The following is a 20786-nucleotide window of genomic DNA, read 5'->3' on the forward strand; positions in this document are numbered from 1 at the left end:
ATCCCAACCTCTCCCCCTCATTCTACCCCCAGAAATTAGAGGAGCTGCTCATCAAAACTAAGAAGGAGAAGCCCACCTTCATCCCTTATTTCATCTGTGCCTGCAAGGAACTGCCCGGCAAGTTCCTACTGGGATACCAGCCCCGGGGTAAACCCAGGTGAGCACTGGTGCTGAGAAGGTGCTGCCACTGGGGTCCGCAGATAGGCTAGCAGGGGAGTTAGAGACCTCTGGAGCAGTATTCTCTCTCTGGTTCTGCTTAACTGTCTTTTGCCTTTTATCTGTTTAGACCAGCAGTGGAGGTTGGAGCTGGGGAGAGAGGGTGATGATTTAGAGGCAAAAGGGAAAGATTTGGTAAAAAAAAGATACTTTCCTCAGCCCTGTGAGAAAAAGTTTTTCCTTTGCGTCTTCTCTCTCCCAAGGAGTAATGGAAATCACCTGCCCCTGTCCACCTGACTAGCAAAGGTGGGGACCAGGACACAACTCTTTTTACTCTCCACTTCACCCTTGCCAAGGCGAGTCAGCACATGATGGCTCACTGTCACTGTTGTGTGCCAGATAACTTGTACCTGTTCCGAAGGGGTGGGTGAGAAGAGCTTTTCTTCTTCCTACCATTGAATCCCCCTCTGTTCCCTTCTGTGTGTGACTGATAGGCTGGCCTTCCTAGATATTCCTTTGTCTGGGTCCCTTTAGAGCTCACTCTGAATCAGACAAAGTCCCATTTTTTCTAGATTTGCTTTCTTGTCTGTTACCCAGGCTGATCATTCTTCCAGCCTTCTCTATGCCCCCATCCTTCCTTCAGCCCTTGGCCAAGGCCAGTGCATTTCTGCTCTTGTCTCTATACTACTTGCACATGATAAACAGTATAGATTATTAGTAGGGACTCAGTGGCTAGGTGACAAGAAGCTCTAGACTCCAAACTCTACACCATCTTGGGCATATGTAGAGTATGTTTCTGAGAAACCATTTCTGACTCACCATCACGCTTCCAGAGGATGGCAGCCAGGGCTCTTGGCTGGACACTGTCCCATGAGGAATAGTTGAACAAACAAGTGACCTTTAAACAAGGGAGTAGAGGCAACATGATAACTTTCCGTGGGAAGGTGTGCAGACTCCTTGTATTGCAGAATTGACAATACTTCAGTGTCATTAGATTTAGGAAGCAGGGTTCAACTTTATAAATGAGAACTTTATGATATTTGTCATCGTCTGTGGGTAAATGAAAGTTATCCTTAAGTCAGTAGAACCCTATTGAGGCATTGTGCTAAGTGCTTCCCATGCACCATCTTCAGGTATTTCTTACACTTAATTCTAAAGGTTTAAGTGTCATTACTCTCATTTTTCAAATGAAACGGAGACCCAGGTTTAGTAACTTCATATAAAGTCATCTAAGTGGCAAGTGACAGAGCCACAACTGGAACTAGAACTGGTCTGAACCCAGAACCCATTCTCTTATGTACTCCCTACACTACAGTGTTGAGTAAGGTCAGACTAACCACCTTAACAGGGGTGCTTCCAGACTCCCGGTCTTGGGAATTGTTTTTGGTACCCTGGCCCCTCCAACCCTGACACTGCGACCTCACTCTTACCCTCACCTGCAGTGTGCTGCCATCATTCTGCAGCCCAGGATGGTGGCCCAGCCCCCAGCAGGCCTTCCTCTGGCAGCCTGTACACCAAGCTCCTGGCCTTACCTGTGCTCACCTCAGAGTGCGGCCTCCTTTGACAGGGTCAGGGATCTTTCATCTCTCCTTTCCCCCAGCACCCAGTGTGGCTCCTTCACATAGTGATCTGTTCTGGCCGCTCTCTCAGGGCTGGCCCCAAGTGGTATCTGACACATGTCTCCTTCTAAAATCCCAGGATAGAATATGTAACAGTAACTCCAGAAGGATTCCGGTACCGGGGCCAAATCTTCCCTACTGTGAATGGACTTTTCAGATGGTTTAAGGATCACTACCAGGATCCTGTACCAGGTGAGTTCTGCTCTGAGCTCTGGGGTGTGCTTAGGACACATAGGCCCTGAATCAAGGTGATCACTTGCCACCTGTGGAAGGGATGAGGCCTGGTCTCTCACCACAGCTGTCTCACTTCTGCTCCAGCATCTTGGCATCAAGGAAGTCCTCCATCTACTCTGCCGATGCAGCTTCCCTTCTCTCCACCCACCTCAGGACCTCCTCCAGCCCTCTACATTGTGAAACCAGAAATAAGTTTCTGGAGGGACAGAACTAACTTTGACCGTTTCCTATAGGCATCACTCCTAGTAGCAGCAGCAGGACACGGACACCTGCTTCTATCAATGCCACACCAGCCAACATCAACCTTGCAGGTAAGGAACCCATGTCTGTGACTGGGAGCTGGAGGGATGGTGCTAAAAGGACTTTGACCTCCAACATGCCCATCCCCCACCTCTCTGTGCTTACAGATCTGACACGGGCTGTGAATGCCCTGCCCCAGAACATGACCTCGCAGATGTTCAGTGCTATTGCAGCTGTGACAGGTCAAGGACAGAACCCTAATGCCACCCCAGCCCAGTGGGCCTCCAGCCAGTATGGCTATGGCGGCAGTGGAGGAGGCAGCAGCGCTTACCACGTACGTGACTTGGGGGCAAGGCTCTCTGCAGACGGTAAAGAAGACTGAAACGGAACCATCATCCTTTACTGATCCATGACCATAGACTGGCCTCTGGCAGTGCCCACCACAGTGCCCATATGTACAGATGGGGCTCACAGCCTTAGGAACTGTGTCTGACACACAGCCCTTTTTTCAGGCCCACTTGAGGGTAAAGGGAGTAAGAGAAGGTCTGATTTTTCTATAGTCCTTTGGGATCTTTGGGACCTTCAAGCAGTCAGGGCTGGTGGGCTCCATTGTTGTGCCAGGTCCCATTCTGCTGGCCTCTCTCTACTGCTTAGGACTGCACGTGCTCAAGAGACCCACCCCCATTTAACTGTTCACCTTTCTCCAGGTGTTCCCAACGCCAGCCCAGCAGCCAGTGGCCACACCACTAATGACCCCCAGCTACTCCTACACAACCCCCAGCCAGCCCATCACCACACCACAGTACCACCAACTACAGGCCAGCACCACCCCACAGTCTGCCCAGGCCCAGCCCCAGCCCTCCTCCAGCTCTCGGCAACGGCAGCAGCAGCCAAAGTAAGTATATAGTTGGTGACAGAGAAGGTTATTAGGGGCAGGTATTGTCAAGAGGCCAACAGGCTCAGCTTAGGCAAGACCCTGGACCTTGTGAGGGCTGTGACCCCAGTGATAGCCCAGGATGACTGCTTTCTAGAAGACAGAAAAGGGCAATGTGGCAGCTCACCATGACTGCTACTGCTACCCAAAACTAGGAAGTCCATTTCTGTAAGGATGGATGATCAGCAGTGTTTGGTGAGAAGGCTTTCTTCTGGTGAGCTGCAGAGTATCCTGATCTCAGGCCCCTTCTTCCTCTCCCAGGTCCAACAGCCACGCAGCCATCGACTGGGGGAAGATGGCAGAGCAGTGGCTACAGGAGAAGGAAGCAGAGCGGCGGAAACAGAAGCAGCGGCTGACACCTCGGCCCTCTCCCAGCCCCATGATCGAAAGCACCCCCATGTCCATTGCTGGCGATGCCACCCCACTCCTGGATGAGATGGATCGGTAGGGGGCCTGCTCCTAGGACTCTAGTTACCTCTGAGGCTGGGAGAGGCCCAGCTGCCCACTGCCTCACTCCCTGCCCCTCCTTTTCTGTCCATAAAGTGACGTGAATTGACGTTCTCTTTGGTGGTCAGCCTGGATGGGTGACAAGCGTGACAAGCTGGATGGCCTTGGGAATTTGAGCTCAGTGTACGCTAGGTGACAATTCTCCCACTCCAGGCCCTCACCGACCACCTATCCTGGGACCAGGCTGGGAGGGGAGTGTGGCGGGGAGGAAGAAGAGGAAGACGAGAATGAGAGTGGAACAGTTTTGTATTCTACTCCCTACAAGCCATTTTTGAGCTTTTGCCCTCATCTGACTCTGGGCTGTGACCCCGGGGCACCAAGCTCAGCACATGAGTCTCCCCCAACTCTTGTGGGGAGAGGAATGCTATTTATTCAGTTTGGGGCAGGAGGGAGAAGAGGGAAAGTATTTCTGACCCTGATGCCGACAGCTCCGGTGGCTAGCAAAGCAAAATTGCAGGGGACAAAGGGGAGGAGTGCTAACCTGCCCAGCCCCCACCTGGCCGCCTTCACCCACCTGCTGCTGCCTCCGCTTCCTGCCTGTCATTTGAATAAACAGTGTTTCTACAGAGCACTTGGCAAAGCCTCTCTCTCCAACACTCCAGCTTTTGAAGGGTGGCTTTCAAAGCAGTGTGTGTGGAGCTCTCAGGGCTCCCTCTGACTCCTTCCAGGCCATCAAAGAGGCAGTGACTCAGAACAGCAAGCAGCTTCTGAATCTGACTACCTGGGGCCACATCCCTGCTCTGCCTCCCAGCCCTGTGCCTGTTGTCTCTGACCCCGCCATCTTCTCTGTAAAGTGGAGTGATAATCTGCCTCATCAGGGCAGCCAGTAGGATTAAGAGAGGACATGTGAGCGCTCCGCCCAGGGCCTGGAACCTCATGAGGCCCCAGTACCAGTTAGCTGCTGTTACTGCACTCACAGGTGGCTGTCCCATCCACTGTGCCCACTAGCCACCTCTGGCGCAGTGAAGAAGGGCCGCAAGTAAATTTTGGTTTCTCAGTTTGAGCCCCTGCGCCTCTTACTCCACTCATTGCCAGCCAAGGCTTGATCTGTGATAGTAGCTCTACATGAGGATGTCTGCCCCAGGATGGGCCCCAGGCTTGCCCTGGAAAAGAAAGTGCCAGGCTACTACAGGGGAGGCTGGCCTCCCTCTTATCAGCTTGGGACCAGCCAGCCCCCTTGGCCCTAGCCCCTGCTCCTGGCCCCACTGCCTGTGTGTGTTCCAAACTCCTGGTCTCCCCTGTTTCTTCAGAAGGGCCTGGTCTCAAAGCTTTGTGAGTTTGTGCTAAATGAGGCTTTCCTCCTCCCTCTCCTCTGCTTTGGGGCTCAGCAGAGAAATCACTGCTGCCCAAACTCCGTGAGCTTCCCATCTTGACTTCATTACATCATTCAAGATCTCTTTGGCTGTTGGCAAGAGTTGGGAGGGAAGAGCCGGTCTTCTGTCAGGGACACAGCAGCCAGGAAGACCATGTTCCCTTTGGTGCCACCAGCATCTTCCTAAGGGCCACTTAGAAGAGGGAAAGGCCAGGCACAGTGGCACAGAGTGGGTTAAAAGGTTCAATTTATTAGGGGTATCACTGCAGACAGCACTGCCTATCCCCGAGTGGATTTCACAGACCAGTCTCCCAAAAGATGGGGAGCCTCCTTCCCACCCCATCCAGATGTGCTCTGCCCTGAGCCTAGAATGTTACAGAGAAACAGGCTGTGCCCCGCCTCTGCCCTCCCTTCTGTTCCCATGGACTCCGTCCTGAGGAACAAATTACTCTTCCAAAACCCCAGTAGCCCCTGGCCCCTTGACTCCTGCTGCGCCCAGAACCCACCCCCTCCCCTGGGAAGGGACAGGTTGGAGGGAGAGAGAACAGCAGCAGGGGGTCAGCTACAGGCTTGATCGCATTTATTCTTCACCCTGGATGCCCTGGCCTCAACTGAGATTGGGATTTGATGCTGGGGGAGATTTCCTCTTGACCTTCTTGACTGGTGAGGCCTTTGCCCCAGGTTTCTTAGTCTGGATGGCGTTCTTCTCTCTCTTCCTGGGGGACGAAGACTCCAAGATATCCTCGCTGGAGGGCTCCTCCCGCCTGGGGTCATTGTAACTGTCCTCACTCTCCAGGTCTCCCCGGCTATCTGGGCTGGACTCTGACATCCTGGTCAACTCTCTCGGGCTTACTGACCGGCTCAGGTCTGGAGGTGAAGATTCCGATTTAACCGGGCTTTTCTTCTTAATCAACTTGCCCTTCTTGACTTTTTTCTTCGGCTTTGGCTTCTCATCTGTATCCTCTTCCTTGTCTTTCTCTTTCTCTTTTTTCTTCTTTACCTTCTTGATCACCTTGTGGCCCTGGGACTTCCCTGTGGGGCTCTCAGAGCGCCAGATAGTGATGGGAGCTGCTGAATCCGGGGTACTTGTGATTGTGCCCATAACTGGGTCAGCGGGTGTGGTGGTGGTGGCCGGCCCCACCTGGGTCGGAATGGGGGGCTTGCTTTCTTCTTCCTCCTCCTCCTCCTCTTCATTCAGATTATCTGCCCCACAGTCATGGTGGATGGGATGGTGGATCACGGCCACAGAGATAGGCCTATAGCTTTTGCACCTGGGAGGGAGGGGGGGACAGGGAAAGAAAAGATTGACAGAGAGTGGGGGGGCCAGTGCCCCTTAGTGCCGCCCTTGTCAGCCTGCCAGCACTCACCAGCCATACCAGAACCGTTCCACACACTCCTCCTCTGGGATGAGCTCAAAGCAAGGGGACTGGATGATGTTGAAACATGTTGAGCCCTCATCTCGGGAGCAGGCTGGGCCCACATCTCGGGAGCTGCTGCTATTTGTCTTCTCTGAGCAGTCCTTCAGCCTGCCACACAGAGGACTCAGCCTGGCTCCCAGGCCTCCATGACTACCCCACACACACCAGGGTCCCAGAGTCAGAAGGACAGCTGGCTTCCACCATGCTCAGTCCAGGCTGCCAAGAGAAACCTCCTCCCCGTGGCTCTGGGGCAGAGCCAGGTCTATGAAGCAGGACCTGGGCTGGCAGTGCCAGGTCAAAGCTGAAGGGGGAACCGTGGGGAAATTGTGGGCCTTGCTCTGCCCAGGAGTCTCTCTCGGGCTGTGCGTCCCCCAAGGAGGAGGGCCCTTACCTAGAATCACAGTCGCAGTGGCTGACAGAGTGCAGGTGCAGGTTGTGGTGACCATAGTCAGAGGTGAAGGGGTGGATAATGTGCCCAGTGCACTGCTTGTGTTTCCAGCAGCACCTGTCCGGGTCCTTGAATTCACCTGAGAGGGCAGGAGTCTGGGTCATGCAGGGGTGGCAACAGCAGTAGACCTCTGGGTCTCCCCTCCCATAGCTCAATCTATCTTCACCAGACCCCCCTGCCACCCCCACCCCTACCTTCCCTGGCACCTTTCTGCTTCTGAGTGGTAACCACCCAGTAGGAACTCAGCACTTCCCTTGCCCCTCAGGCCCCCCTGCACAAATCCTCCAACCAGACTCTCAGGAAAATGTATCAGCAAGTTTCCCTTGCTCCCCTCTGATGCCTGCCTATCATACCAGGGGAACTCCGCAGGCTGCCTGGGTAGGGGAAGGCCCTCAGGCCAAGCAGACCATGGAGCCACATGGCAGGGAGGAGCACCACTTCAGAGTTCCTAGCCTGCCCTGCACCGCCAGGAAGCCCCATCCCTAGCCCTCAGCCTCAGGATCACTCCAGCCCCGAGACTTGCTGTGGCCTGGAGGCTCAAGCCTGGGGGAGAGATTTGGTCTGTCTCCTCAGCTTCTCCCTTCCCCATCCCATCTCCTTAGAGCCACAGACTTGAACAACCCGACCCCAGCCTGAGCCCTTCCATCCCTTGTAGGCAGCAAGTTCCCTTTCCCAGACACAATTGAGAAGCTGCTGGGGGTAAGGATTTGGGATTTGGGGGAAGCCCTGGAGCGAGCCTTCACCTCTTTTGTTCAGGTGAACATAAGCCCTGGACACACTGGACACGCCCTCTAACCCCACCATCTCTAGTCTACCACTGGCTCTCCCTCAGGCCACCCCATGAAGTGACTCCATGTGCTAAAGTCTCACATACTAGGACAGAGAGAGCAAGGCACCTTCTTGCAGTTCCTCCCCTCTCCCCTGGTCTCCAGTTCTACCCACCCCTGGAGGAAGAAGTGGTTTGGCACTGATAAACTCCAGGACAGCCTGGTAGGGGGTGCAGCAGCTGGCTTACTCCCTCAGGCCAGGAGGACTGAGCCTTTATCCAGCCTCTACGAGGGTGGACCAGGGACAAGACGTTACACCGGCCCCCAGCCAGGAGTTACCAGGTTAGGCGTGTGTTAGTCCAAGTGGCCTTAAAAGTACTTGAGAGATGGCACAGCAGCTTGGTAAGAGCTTTGCCCCACATTTCTCCTTCCTTCCTTTTCCCCCACCAGGCTGTGAGGGTCCCAGGTGCCCCATATGCCCCTGTCCCATTTGGTGGCCTCCATTTTTGCTTCTCCTGTGCTCCTTTTCCATCCTGGGGGGAATAAGGCATGTGAGGCTGGACCTTGGACCACCGCCACCACCACCTTCTTCAGCACTGAACTAGGGACAGGGGGCAGCATAGTGGCAAGTGCCCTGAACTTGTAGTCAGACAGGCCTGAGTACAAGTCCCAGCTCTGTCACTAGCTGGATGTCCCAGGGCAAATTACTTCTCTGCACCTTCATTTCCTTATCCACAAAATGGGGATGGTGGTAATACCTATTTTGCAGAATTGTTGAAAGGACTCAGTTCACATATGCCAAAGAGATTTGTGCACCATAAAGTGCTACAAAACACAGGGGTGACTTGTGGCCTCCAGAGAAAGGGCCCTCCCCGCCTGGCAGGGGTATGGGATGGGGTGGGGCTGGAGCAGCTGGGGTCCCCCCTTTGGGGACCAAACACTTCCCTCCCTCCTGCCTGCCACCAGGTATTAGTTTTCCCAAATGAGAGGTGGTGGGGAACCCTGGGGCCAGAGATTCCCTGGACCCACCTTCAGAGGAGAAGGTAGATGCATCCGTGCTAGACGCCACGCCAGCCAGCAGATGTCCTCTCTCCCAGCTGGGTAACCTGTTTACATCTGAGAGAGTAGAGTGGCAGTGGCAGCAGCCCCTCCCCGTGCCATTCACTCATCACAGACTTCCTGAGAAGCCCCACCTGCACCCTGGAGATGCAGATTAAAAAAAACGATCCAACACTCCCCCTTCTCAAGGAGCTGAGGGATGGGGCGAGGAGGGGGACACCAGAGGGTGAGCAGTTCAGGCAAAGAAGTGGGGGGAGGAAGGCCTGTGGGAGTTAGAACAAGGGCATCTACCAAGGAGTGCGACAGTGCTAGGGGATGAGGAAGGCTTCTTGGAAGAAGCGTAACAGGAGCAGAATGTGAAGTAATGAATAGGAGTAAGCCAGAGCCTAGGCAAGGAGGGACAATTGCAGGAATTCCCGGGGCATGTGGAAGCTGGTCAGAGGGTGTTCCTGAGCTGGATAGGGCAACAGTTCCATCAGCAGCCACAGGGCAGAGTCTGCCACTTGCCCTTACTTCCCACAGCTAGCTTTGTCCTTTGGGGCATCAGAGCTGAGTCCTGCTCCTTAAGCTGACTGCTTGGGAGACTTCAGCGGGGACTTCAGCGGCACTTGGTCATCTTTCTACAGGTCCCTGGTCAGCTCTTTCTATTTTCCACAACACAGTACCCAAAATTTATGGAATGAATGAATGAATGAATGAATGAATGAATAACTTCCAGCACCTTCCTGGAAACTCCTACCCTGCTGCTGTTCCTTTCAGATCATTGTACCAGCATTACCTGAGGCTGCTCCCCCGCTCATCGACTCTCCCCCAGCCTGGAGAAGTACCCCTCCACTTTTCTCCTGCCCAAAGCCCCTGAATCCTAGGTCCCAGTCAGAATTTTTACCTTCTCCTTCTTTACTGTTTTTTTTTTTTCCTACAAGCAATGACTATCTTTAAACAAAATACTCTATGAACCCTGCTTCTCCCTCTACCACTGCATATCCCGCCTAGCTTCCTTTTCAATCCAGGTTTATTCACTTGTTCATTTAACAGACATATTGATTAGCTTCACCAGGTACCAGTGGAGGAGGTCAAGTCCCTACCTTCAGTTAGCTCAGAGTCTCCACCTCTCTTCTCTGCCAGCCACATACAGCATGGCAGCTACTGGGCCTTTCTATCAAAAAAGCCCAGGCAAAGGCCACCAACAATTTCCTTTTTATTTATGTATTTATTTATTTAAGCTTTTTTTTTAAAAAAAGTAATCTCTATGCCTGATGTGAGACTCAAACTCATAACCCCAAGATCAAGAGCCCCCTGCTCTACTGACTGAAGCAGCCAGGCACCCACCCCCTCAACAATTTCCTAATAACTAAACCCAGTGGCCTTCTTCTTCTTTCTTCCCTTCTTGACACTGTTGACCAATTGATCTCTTTTCTTCTGCAAACTATTCTTCTGACCCCCATGACTGACCTCTCTCATCTCCTCTGTCTTCCTTCTCTGAGTGGCTATTTAGTTCTTCCCTGACTTCTTTGCAGTTTCCTTTTCCTCTGCTGTACCCCTTAAATTGGTAATTACCAGGGTTCTGTTTGACCTCCTTCTCAAAAACTCTACAGACTTCTCTTGGATAATGTCATCCACTTACATGGTTTCAACATCCATCAAAAAAAATGACATAAATCAAGGCCTCCAGTCCAGACTGCTTTCCTGAGCACAAAATCAATATTCTCTAGGACATTTGCAAAACATCTTAGACCAGCACATCATACACAAATCTATCTTCTCCCTGCCCTCCAGGAGCCATCTCCTTTTATCTCTTTCATTTCAGAAAGGAATGGACACCTTGGCTAGAAATCTAGGGATGGCTCTTTCCTTCACTTCTACACCCAGTTGATGACCAAGTCTTGCCATGCCTACCTGTCCCCCACATCTGCCTCTAACTTGGTTCAGAACTTCATTATTCCTAAGACAACTCAAGAACCTCCTGCCTAATCTCCCTGCCTTCTGTTTTACTACCCGCATGCAGACAATGCAGCTAAATTGAGTTTTCCAACCAATCCACCATGTTCCTCCTGTTTAATAGCCTTCCACTGCCTTCAGGATGAGGCGCAAACTCCCTATCATGACATAACTGACCCCCCCAGGACCCGGCCCTGGTTCCTTCCTCAGTTGTTAAGTTTTTCTCAATCATCTTTCCTCCTACCCCTCTCTTCTCCATTCTTTCTCTCCTGCCTCTCACTCCCCAGAAATACCTGTTTATCTTGGAAAGAACAACACTCTCTCTCCAAGCAGAATTGGTAACACATGTCTTGTGTCCTTTTACCCTGCCATGGTACTTTATGCACTTACTCTAGGGCAACTTGAGAACAGGCCCATATTTTATCTGCCTCTGTATCTGCAAGTTCCGGGACATGAAAAGTGTCCCATAAATGTCGGTTGATTGAATAAATACATGAGTAGAATAGAAAAAAACCCTATTGGAACCAACCATAAAGAAGCCACAGCACTGGAGATTCTGTCCAGAGTTCAACACTGAGGACTTTTCTAGAAATGAGAAGTGGCCCAGGATAAGCATCTTTCCAAAGTTAGGCACTGTGCTGGGATTCTAAAATATGCCTTGGATCTGAAATCCTCACCACAATCCATTCTATCAGTGGGGGACTCAGAGAGTCAGGATAAGAAAGCTGTCCAAAGACACAAGTTAATAAATGGATCAAAACTCTGCCAAGGGGTGGGACTTGGTAACTCTTCAGGTAGGAGGAAGACAACCTGCTCTCCAATTTCACAGATAGGAGAGCTCCTACTTAGGAGCAGCAGTAATTGTGGCCAGACACAGGGCAGACTTCATAATGAAATGAGTAGAGGGACGGCTTGAAAGGAAGACGGAGGCTTATGGTGGTATTCTTGGTGGGGCATTCAACCAGGTGCAAGGGCCTAACTCAAAACTCACAGGTGATGCTCATTTGTACAGAATCCTCCCAGTACTGCGGGCTGAGGCGCTCCCCCCGCCCTTGTGGCACAGGTGGTGGGGTTCCAGGTTGGGCACCAAAGCAGCTGAATGGGGGAGGAAGGGAGAGGGGGAAGGGAGAAAGGAAGGGAAGCAGGGAGAAAGAGGGAGCTAGACAGCGCAGTGTGCACTGTCTTCTGGGAAATACCGCCCTGGCCCCGCCACATCTGACAGTAATTGTGATGTCACGCGTGGAACCTCCAGACTCCTTCCTCCCCTGAGATTCACTGGAACCGCCCGGCCCAACCTGGCGACTGGGTGGGTGCTGGACCAGGCGCTCTGGCCAGGCCCCGCACTTCTTAGGCAGCGGCCAGGGCTCCGACTGCAACAAGGCAACGCCTCCCACTCCTAGCTAGGGGCCGGCCGCTCTGGCTCCAGCAGGACCCGCCCGGCCGACCCGCAGGCACTCTCCAGGGCCTCAGGACCCCAGTCCTCAATCATTGGCCCACGGCTCGGCGTGAGCCCGCCCCTAGGCCCTAACTCCGCCCGGGCCCAGCCTGACCCCGCCTACTTCTCCAGGCTCTACCCAGTTCTAAACCCTCCTTGAGTGCCACGCCCCTAGACCGGAACCCACCCCCAAACTCCTGCCCCGCCCCCTCCTTACCAGTGCTGCTCTCAGCCCAGATGCTGGCATTGTCCTCAGTCTTTTCCTTAGTCCACCTTTCGATCGTCAGTGTCGTCCTGACCCACATCGCTCTTAGCCCAGTTCTCTCTCTACAAGACTTCCTCGCGGAAGTCCAATCCTGAACCTCAGCTTGGTCGAGCCAGCCGTAAACCTCAATGTCAGCCTCGCGCCGATCCAGCCCTTAACTCCGCCCCATGCTTGCCCAATCTCTCCCTCCACCCCCCCCTTGCTCTGTGTTGTTTTAGCCCAAACCTAAGCTTCAGCCGCGCTCTTCATCCGGGGCCTCCCACCTCCTTCCCGCCCCTCTTCGTCCCACCTGGAACCTTAGTACCGCCTTTCTCTCGGGCCTAAACCTTAGCTCGGCCGCTCAGGCCCAGCCCCCTCAGTCCCATCCCTAGCTCCTCTCCAGACCCCGCTCTTAGTCCTACCCCCGGACCTTAGCCCCGCCCCCACCCCGTTCTTAGCCCCGCCCCAGCCATTCTCTCCACCTCAAGCTTCCGCAGCAATCCAGCCCCTCCCAAACCCTCGGAACCCAGCGGCTGCCCGGGAGCCCCGCCCGCCCGCAGCCCCCACCCCCACCCCCCGGCGTCTCCGACGGCCGTCCGGCTCGGGAGCAAGGCGGGGTCCGGCTCGCAGGCGTGCGCGCGCGCTCTTTTCCTCGTGCCCCCAGGCCTCTCCGCAGGAGCCCAAGGCCCAGTTCCCAAGATGAGGACTTGAAGTCGGCTCCCAGCCCCTCGGGGCACCCATCCCCAGGGCCCCTTCTCAGCGCTCCCTCCCAACCCCCACAGGCGCTCTGTCCCAGAGACGATACTGCCCAGTAAAGATGTCAGCATAGGACCAAGGTCTTGCTTACTCTTCCCCAAAACAGTTATTAAAATGATTAAGGAGGGATCCCTGGGTGGCGCAGCGGTTTGGCGCCTGCCTTTGGCCCGGGGCGCGATCCTGGAGACCCAGGATCGAATCCCACGCCGGGCTCCCGGTGCTTGGAGCCTGCTTCTCCCTCTGCCTGTGTCTCTGCCTCTCTCTCTCTCTCTCTCTCTCTCTCTCTCTCTGTGTGTGTGTGTGTGTGTGACTACCATAAATAAATAAATAAATAATTTAATAAAATGATTAAGGAAAAAAATATAAAAAATAAGTAAATAAATAATGATTAAGGTTTCTGAGCTCTTCCTATGTACGTCAGTGCTTTATCTTATTTCATTCTCTCAACCCCATGTGTCTCCATAGGTTTGCTTGTGACGGGGAGCAGGGCCGTTGGCATTCATAGTAACTTACTACACACACCCCGCCCACCCTTAAAATATAGCATATACACTACACATACATCAGTCACACACGTGGACTGATGCAATATGCACACATGCCCATTCCCCTCACAAAGAGGGCCCAGAAAACCGAACCACATCCTTGATCCCCATGCGGGGTACAGCACAAACATTCCACAGCAGCTCTGTGGTTCAGGTTTCTCACACATGGCCATACGCACACCGAGTCACAGGCTCTGTGCAACAGGAGGGGTGAGGAGCAGCACAGTCCTGTGAGGGAAGAGACATGGAAAAAACAGTCCCCGCGAGTGTGAAAAAGTATTACAGCCATACCACCCACACTCCACACATCACACTCCTCAAATTGTCTTGGCACGAGGCTCCTAAACCAGGATATGTCTCAACAGATGGAAAAAAGAGGAAAGGATGATGTTTAAACTCTGTTTTCTCCAGTCATCAAGGGCCTCTCCTGCTGCTGCTACTCTGCATGATCCCAGCCTTCACCCTCCCCTCCAGACCTAGGAGGCTGAGTGGCTATGGCCGCTACCCAGACTCCTCTCCTCACCTTAGCTCTAGACAATTCTAGGAATAGCAGGGAAGGAGAAGCCAGGAGAGAGGAGTCTGCAGGAAAGCCAACCCTTCCAACAGAGTGGCTGGGTGAGAATGGTACCAGGCGCCTGGGAGCCCGGATCTGTGTGTTTTTTTTTTTTTTTTTTTAAGATTTTATTTATTTTTTCCTGAGAGACACAGAAAGAGAGAGAGGCAGAGACACAGACAGAGGGAGAAGCAGGCTCCCTGCAGGAAGCCCGACGTGGACTCAATCTAGGATCCTGGGATCACACCCTGAGCCGAAGGCAGATGCTCAGCCACTGAGCCACGCAGGAGTCCCTCGGATCTGTGTTCTAATCTCAGCCTCTCCGAGGCCTCTCAGGATGACACCAGGCCACATGTGTCCCAGCATTGTTGCCTCAGATGTCTGAGATGCTTCCACCCAATCTATAACTCTGGATCAAATGTCAACAATCAGGGGCACCCCTGGGGGGCTCAGTGGTTGAGCTTCTTTCTGCCTTTGGCTCGGGTCCTGATCCCAGGGTCCTGGGATCAAGTCCCACATCAGGTTCCCCACATGGAGCCTGCTCCTTCTGCCTATGTTTCTGCCTCTCTCTTAGTGTCTCTCATGAATAAATAAATAAAATCTTAAAAAAAAATGTCAAAAATGAGCCAGGTTCTTCACCACTCTTCCCTCCAATTAGTTACAATAGTTAAGGTTTTTGAGCTCTTCCTGTGTGTGTTGGTGCTTTACCTTATTTCATCCATGAAACCTCATCAGTGTTATCAGTCTGGTTTTACAGATGGAGAAACTGAGGCACAGAGGATAAGTGATTTGCCTGGGAGTCTGAGAGCTCTTTCCTTTGGTTCCTTATCCCCAACTGTGTCCTCCTACTTGGTGCTTATTCCCATATTTCTACCACTGGATAATTGTTTTCTTTTTTTCACCCCATTTCTGCTTTCCCTTTGAAAAATACTTCTCTTTGGGGCGCCTGGATGGGTCATTTGAGAGCCTGACTCCTGATTTCAGCTCAGGTCATGATCCTGGGGTCCTGGGATCAAGCCCCACATTGGGCTCCCTGCTCAGTGGGGAGTCTGCTTCTACCTCTCCCTCTGCCTCTCCCCCTGGCCTTTCCCCCTGCTTGCACAATCACTCTCTTGCTCTCTAGAATAAATGGGTAAATCTTTGGAAAAAATAATGAATTAAAAAAATAGTATTTCTCCCAGGGGAACACAGTGAGAAGTGATTGAGGATAAACAGTGAGGACTCAAATGGGGACTTCCTGATTCAGAGCATATCTTTTTCTTTTTGCAGAGGGAAAAAAATATGCCGGGTTTTTTTTTTCCTTCCTTTTTCCTTTTTCTTTAAGATTTTATTTATTTATTCATGAGAGACACAGAGAGAGAGAGGCAGAGACACAGGCAGAGGGAGAAGCAGGCTCCACGCAGGGACCCCAATGCGGAACTCGATCCCAAGACTCCAGAATCACGCCCTGAGCCAAAGGCAGGCGCTAAACTGCTGAGCCACCCAGGGATCCCAATCCTTTTTCCTTTTTTTTTTCTTTTTCCTTTTTATTTTATTTTATTTTATTTTAAGATTTTGTTTATTTATTCATAGAGACACAGAGAGAGAATGGCAGAGACACAGGCAGAGGGAGAAGCAGGCTCCCTACAGGAAGCCTGACCTCGGACTGGATCCTGGATCTCCAGGATCACACCCCAGGCTGCAGGTGGCGCCAAACTGCTGCGCCATCGGGGCTGCCCTCCTTTTTCCTTTTTAAAGTAAGTTCTGGGGGCAGCCCAGGTGGCTCAGTGGTTGGGCGTCTGCCTTTGGCCCAGGGTGTGATCCTGGAGACCCAGGATTGAGTCCCACATCAGGCTCCCTGCACGGAGCCTGCTTCTCCCTCTGTCTGTGTCTCTGCCTCTCTGTGTGTGTGTGTCTCTCATGAATAAATAAATAAAAATTTAAAAAAATACTATAAAAAATAAAGTAAGTTCTGGGCCTAACGTAGGGTTTATTTTTTTTAAGATTATTTATTTATTTATTCATAGAGACACACACACACACAGAGAGAAAGAGAGAGAGAAAGAGAGAGGCAGAGACACAGGCAGAGGGAGAAGCAGGCTCCATGCAGGAAGCCTGACGTGGGACTCGATCCAGGGTCTCCAGGATTACGCCCTAGGCTGCAAGCGGCGCTAAACCGCTGTGCCACTGGGACTGCCCCTAACGTAGGGTTTAAACTCACACCCCTGAGATAAAGAATCAGATGTTCTACTGAGTGAGCCAGCCAAACACCCCTATGCTGTTTTGTTTATTTTAATCATGTTTTAAAATGTAAAAGGACACTACTCATAAATTTATGTTTATACTACTAATAATGTTAGATATACATTAGATAGCACATCTTCTGAGTAAGAGCCAAGCCCATACCAGCGCTGGGCCTTCTGGTCAACCCAAAGAGCATTCAAAACCTCCATCACTTCTTACAGTGTTCCCCTCAGATAAGTTGTTTTTTTTTTTTTCTTAATGGAAGGCAGAATCGGTGAAAAAAAGGAAACAATTATCTAGTGGTAGAAATATGTGAATAAGCACCAAGTAGGAGGACACAGTTGGGGATAAGGAACCAAAGGAAAGAGCTCTCAAAGCCAACCACTGAGAGTCCAGGACACCCCTCCAAAATGTGGTTCCTGAGCTCTCAGCCTGTCTAGGCCCAGGGGTCAGATATGGCCAGAATCCAGCAGGAAGCTCCATTCCCAAGACAGCCACACAGCCCTGCTAATTCCACAACCCTCATCCCCAACAAAGGACTCTAGTCCCCAAACTGCTAATAATATTTTAATGCATAAGGCACAGTGTGAGGCTGGGATCATTAAGCATCCTCATACTCAAAAGGGCCCAGCAGGCTAAGCAAAAGCAGCAGGGATTACCTCCCCACTGCTGGGCACCCTGGAGAGCCCCTGGAGGAGGGGGAACATCCAGTCTTTGGCATGGTGCCTGGGGCAGGAAGCGACTAGCATGGTCCCCGCTACCCCTCCAGGGGTACTGCCACCAACAGGCAGCTCTTTGGTCTGGAAAAACAATCAGTGCAAATGTCCAGGTTCGAGGTCTAGGGGAGTCAAGGTGGCACAGTGCCCCAGGGCTGCGCAGGCTCTGGACAGTCCCCTTACCGCTCACGGGCAGCACGTGGGCTTCTTCTTGCGAGCAGTTAGATAGAGGTTACTGTCATCACTATGGATGCCTGAAAAAGGGTGGAAAATATGTGAAGCAAGAATTAGACGTTCCCCATGCTCTCTGCCACCCTCACCAGGCAGGCACTCACGGACAACATCTCCGATGCGCCGGGCCCCCGATTTCTCCAGCTCAGCCAGCACCGTGGCCTCAAAGGTCAGTGCTGCCACACGGAAGAAGAATTCCCGGACATTTTCACCTGACACATGGAGCAGACGGGTGCTCAGGGGCTGTTCCAGGCCTTGAGTCATGGGGCACAGCTAAAGGTATAGGAATGAGAGGCCAGGTAGACAAGAGTGCCACAGCAGAAGACCTGAAACCTCTGCCTCACCAGTGAGAGAAGAGACAGCCCAGTACTCAGCCTTCATCTCTTGGGCCACCTTGAGGGCATCCTTCTCCATCAGCAGGTACTGAGCAGGAGTCTAAGAGAAGGTCAGAGTCAGATGGCAAGTGGGGGTAGGGAGTCCCCTCACCAAGTTGGAAGCCCCACCTCCACCCCCACTGACACACTCACACTCAGGTCCTTCTTGGAACCCACAAGGAAGAGAAGCACACTGGAAGGGTCATTCTCCTTGAGTGCATCAGCCAGCCATTGTCTGCCAGAGAAGGGAGACAACCAAGGATAAGTGAGCTGGAGAGGCTCCTCTCGCTGACACTCGTATGCCCATTACTCTCTCTCTGGTCCTCAATGCATTCTTCCCCTTCCCTACTAATGCCCCTGACCACCCCTCTTTTCTGAACCCTCTCTTCCTAGAGCCCCCATTATAGTCCAGCATCCCCACATACTTGGTATGTTCCAGGGAGGCCACATCATTCAGGTTGAAGACAATGATGATGGCTGGAAAAGTGGCAAAAACAGCTGACATTACTGGCTCATTTCCCAAATCTCCCCAACCCTAGATTAGAGACCAGGAACACCCACCTGCCCCACTTGCACCTCAGCTCTTACCTTGAGCTCCTCGGTAATAGGTTGACGCAATGCATTTGAACCTCTCCTGTCCAGCAGTATCCCAGCTGGGAGAAAGGAAGGGGTAGGGTAAAGCACAGGTATGTGGGTGTGGGGGGGGTGGGGAGGGGGGTATGGCACTGGGGCAAGGAAGGGCAGGAAGGTATGGAGGAAGTACTCACAGCTGCAGACTAAAGGGGATGCCCAACACCTCAAATCGTTCCATCTCAAAGTCCACTCCAATGGTGGCCTTGTAATTCTTATCAAAAGTATCTTTGCAGAACCTGAGGGAACACCAGATGCTCTGGCCCTGAGCCTGGCCCACCTGGCTAGGTCTGGCTGAACCCTGGCCGGCCCAATCCAGCTCAACTGGAGCACCTTCTTACCTATTAATGAGACAAGTCTTCCCCACTGACAGGTCCCCCACCACAATGACTTTGGAGATCTTAAATCTGCAGGACACAAAAGTGGGCAGGAGGAGTGAGTGCTATCTCTTGCAACCCAGGAGTCTCAATGTTCCCTACGGAGTTTATAAAGTTAGCTGTACCCTGGCTGAGGTTACCATAGACATGAGGCCTCCCAGGCAACTTGCCTAGACACATATACTTGCAGAAGAGTGTTCTGTGTTTCAGCATCAGAAAGACATAAATCTGAATCCCAGTTCTTACTTTCGCTATCTGTGTGACTCAGGACAAGTTACTTAGCCTCTCTGAGCCTCAGTATCAACATTTACTAAGCGGAGATTTACTATATATTCTATTGCACTGTTATGAAGGTTCAAATGAGATAGATGTCCTATATTCTGAGACACACTGCCCCTTCACTCCCCACACATACATTTTAACATCTCTGAAATCAGGATACATCTTAAATTGAGCCCCCGGGGCTCAAATGAATGGTATGTGGGAAGCTGAGCTGACAACCACCCTCTCGGGTTCTCTGTGTCAGGAAGTGAACTGCCACCTCTCTACCCACTCCATTTCATAGGATTCAACACAACCTTGCTGGGAAGAAAAGAGAGAACAAATGGGTATAAAAAAAGGGGGGGGGGGGGGGGGAATAAGCATATAGTTAGTAGAGGCTGAAATGGAGCCTCTAGGGGTTTGTGTGTACCCTAGCTTGGACTACAGGGTTTCCGGGGACTTCCTTTCTTTGTTAAAGGTGTCTAACTCACCCCACGGTGCCTGTCCGGTGCTCCTGGCATGCGCAGGTGACGCGGGGGTGGAAGTCTTTGTGCACGTGCAAAGCGGCCTCCTTCCTCAGGCACTTAGAGCGATAGAAGAGAACGGGACTCACCCACTCCTGGCGCACGTCCCGCAGCCAAGCTGCCCTGGGCGGGGCGGGGCGGGGGGGGGGGGGTACGGGGACCACCCAGAAGCAGCAGGCCTAGCTGGGCGGCAGGGCTGGGCCCTAGCCTCTAACTGATCTGGTGCCGCCTCCTCTCCGCCCACACCCCACCGCAGCCAGAAGCCCGACGTGGCCCTGGCGCCTACCTGGGGCAGCTCCGCCAGGACGCGGTCCCTCCGCACCGGCGCCAGAATGTTCATCTCGCCTGCGACCTTGCGGGGAGCCCCGAGAAGGCGCGGGGGCCTGATCCACCCCAGCGACCCGGGCCCGCGGAGACCCGACAATCACCCGCGACCGGGGTGTCCCGACTATAACTCTGGGCCACGGGGAGCCTACGGGAGCCCGCGGCCTCGGGGACGCTACGACCACAGCGGGCCACGGGGATGAGACAATCATCCGGGGCCGGGGCGAACCTACAATCACCCGGGCCCGGGGCGTCCCGACGACGACTCGGGGGCGGGGAGACTCAGCCGCAGCCAAATGGGGGCGGGAAATCCCGTCCGGGGGGGGCCGGGCCCGCGCAGACCCCACAATAACTCGGGGCCGGATAGTTCCTACAATGACTCGGGGCCGCGGGGACCCGACGACAACTCGAGGTTGAGGCGGCCCTACCATAACACAGCTGCCCGGGGGCGCAGAGCGGCCCGCCGCACGGGGTCAGTGTGGGCAGGGGTGGCGCTGCAAGGCCCGCGGGCTGCTGGAGGAGGGGGCCAGGGGCCCAGTCCGTTGCAGGGCCTGGCGTCCCACTCCGCTCTCCCTCCGCGAGCGCTGTAACATGATCCCCGGAAATTCCTGGAGAAGGGCCGCCCCTTGCCCCTCTCCCGGCAGCTCCTGGCCTCGCAGCCTGTCCCAGCCTCCCCCTCTTCTCCTCCCCACTGAGCTGCCCCAGCTCTGGGTACCCTGCCAGACGCCTCACGGGCACCAGGACCGCCTCCACCCAGGCTGGAACCTGCCCCGATCCAAGTCCCCCCACCACCCCCCACGGCCGTTCTCCCCTGTACCTCTGGGCCGGGCTGCGGCTCCAAGGGGACCCTTACCCAGTCAAATTGGTGATGGAGAATCGATGATCGCTGCGCAGTATCTGGCTGGGCTAGAAACAGGCGGGGAGGGGAAAGGAGGAGAGACGGGGCCCAAGGAGAGGCGGC

At 53.3% G+C, this 20786-nt stretch overlaps 3 protein-coding genes across 11 annotated transcripts in view; 1 reads left to right on the forward strand and 2 right to left on the reverse strand.

Annotated features, from left to right (window-relative positions):
* Positions 1–4258, forward strand: part of SUPT6H (SPT6 homolog, histone chaperone and transcription elongation factor) — a 36350-nt gene extending 32092 nt beyond the window's left edge. For both annotated transcript variants that reach the window (XM_026016188.2, XM_026016189.2), the window contains exons 32-37: positions 33–157; positions 1855–1967; positions 2243–2320; positions 2417–2583; positions 2957–3144; positions 3445–4258. In XM_026016188.2, the coding sequence (XP_025871973.1) occupies positions 33–157; positions 1855–1967; positions 2243–2320; positions 2417–2583; positions 2957–3144; positions 3445–3631 (858 nt within the window). In that variant the 3' untranslated portion in view covers positions 3632–4258. The remainder of the gene's footprint in view (positions 1–32; positions 158–1854; positions 1968–2242; positions 2321–2416; positions 2584–2956; positions 3145–3444) is intronic.
* Positions 4259–5232: 974 nt separating this feature from the next.
* On the reverse strand, positions 5233–12756 carry PROCA1 (protein interacting with cyclin A1). 4 transcript variants are annotated; one of them, XM_026016191.2, is made up of 5 exons: positions 12285–12756; positions 8665–8751; positions 6812–6947; positions 6370–6528; positions 5233–6273 (listed from the first exon to the last, which is right to left on the reverse strand). In XM_026016191.2, the coding sequence occupies exons 1-5, from the start codon at positions 12370–12372 to the stop codon at positions 5610–5612; spliced, it is 1134 nt and encodes a 377-aa protein (XP_025871976.1). In that variant the 5' UTR covers positions 12373–12756; the 3' UTR covers positions 5233–5609. The 4 variants fall into 4 exon arrangements, with proteins under 4 accessions (XP_025871976.1, XP_025871978.1, XP_025871977.1 ...); XM_026016193.2 differs by lacking the exon at positions 6370–6528 and having other exon boundaries at positions 12285–12730; XM_026016192.2 differs by lacking the exon at positions 8665–8751 and having other exon boundaries at positions 12285–12712.
* Positions 12757–13769: 1013 nt separating this feature from the next.
* Positions 13770–20784, reverse strand: RAB34 (RAB34, member RAS oncogene family). Of its 5 annotated transcripts, none has more exons than XM_026016201.2 (11): positions 19788–20413; positions 19469–19560; positions 18681–18746; positions 18477–18578; positions 18298–18362; positions 18135–18186; positions 17863–17944; positions 17680–17770; positions 17440–17547; positions 17288–17358; positions 13770–13840 (listed from the first exon to the last, which is right to left on the reverse strand). In XM_026016201.2, exons 1-10 carry the CDS (start codon positions 19839–19841, stop codon positions 17291–17293), a joined length of 780 nt encoding a protein of 259 aa, XP_025871986.1. In that variant the 5' UTR covers positions 19842–20413; the 3' UTR covers positions 13770–13840; positions 17288–17290. The 5 variants fall into 5 exon arrangements, with proteins under 5 accessions (XP_025871986.1, XP_025871982.1, XP_072603917.1 ...); XM_026016197.2 differs by lacking the exon at positions 13770–13840 and adding an exon at positions 20679–20784 and having other exon boundaries at positions 16943–17358; positions 19788–20000; XM_072747816.1 differs by lacking the exon at positions 13770–13840 and adding an exon at positions 20679–20738 and having other exon boundaries at positions 16943–17358; positions 19788–20409.
* Positions 20785–20786: the final 2 nt, after the last annotated feature.

This window comes from Vulpes vulpes, chromosome 2 (assembly GCF_048418805.1).
Source record: "Vulpes vulpes isolate BD-2025 chromosome 2, VulVul3, whole genome shotgun sequence".
In the NCBI taxonomy this organism is placed as follows: Eukaryota; Metazoa; Chordata; class Mammalia; order Carnivora; family Canidae; genus Vulpes; species Vulpes vulpes.

Bases quoted from the DNA above. Each gene is read 5' to 3' on its own strand.
- RAB34 (XM_026016201.2), bottom strand. From the start codon at position 19,841: ATGAACATTCTGGCGCCGGTGCGGAGGGACCGCGTCCTGGCGGAGCTG. The intron at 18,747-19,468 runs GTGAGTTAGACA...TGTGTCCTGCAG, and splicing joins CACCGGACAGGCACCGTGGG to ATTTAAGATCTCCAAAGTCA. The intron at 18,363-18,476 runs GTGAGTACTTCC...CCTTTCTCCCAG, and splicing joins ATCCCCTTTAGTCTGCAGCT to CTGGGATACTGCTGGACAGG.
- PROCA1 (XM_026016191.2), bottom strand. From the start codon at position 12,372: ATGTGGGTCAGGACGACACTGACGATCGAAAGGTGGACTAAGGAAAAG. The intron at 8,752-12,284 runs GTAAGGAGGGGG...CTACTCTCTCAG, and splicing joins CTGGGCTGAGAGCAGCACTG to ATGTAAACAGGTTACCCAGC. The intron at 6,274-6,369 runs GTGAGTGCTGGC...CCTCCCTCCCAG, and splicing joins GAACGGTTCTGGTATGGCTG to GTGCAAAAGCTATAGGCCTA.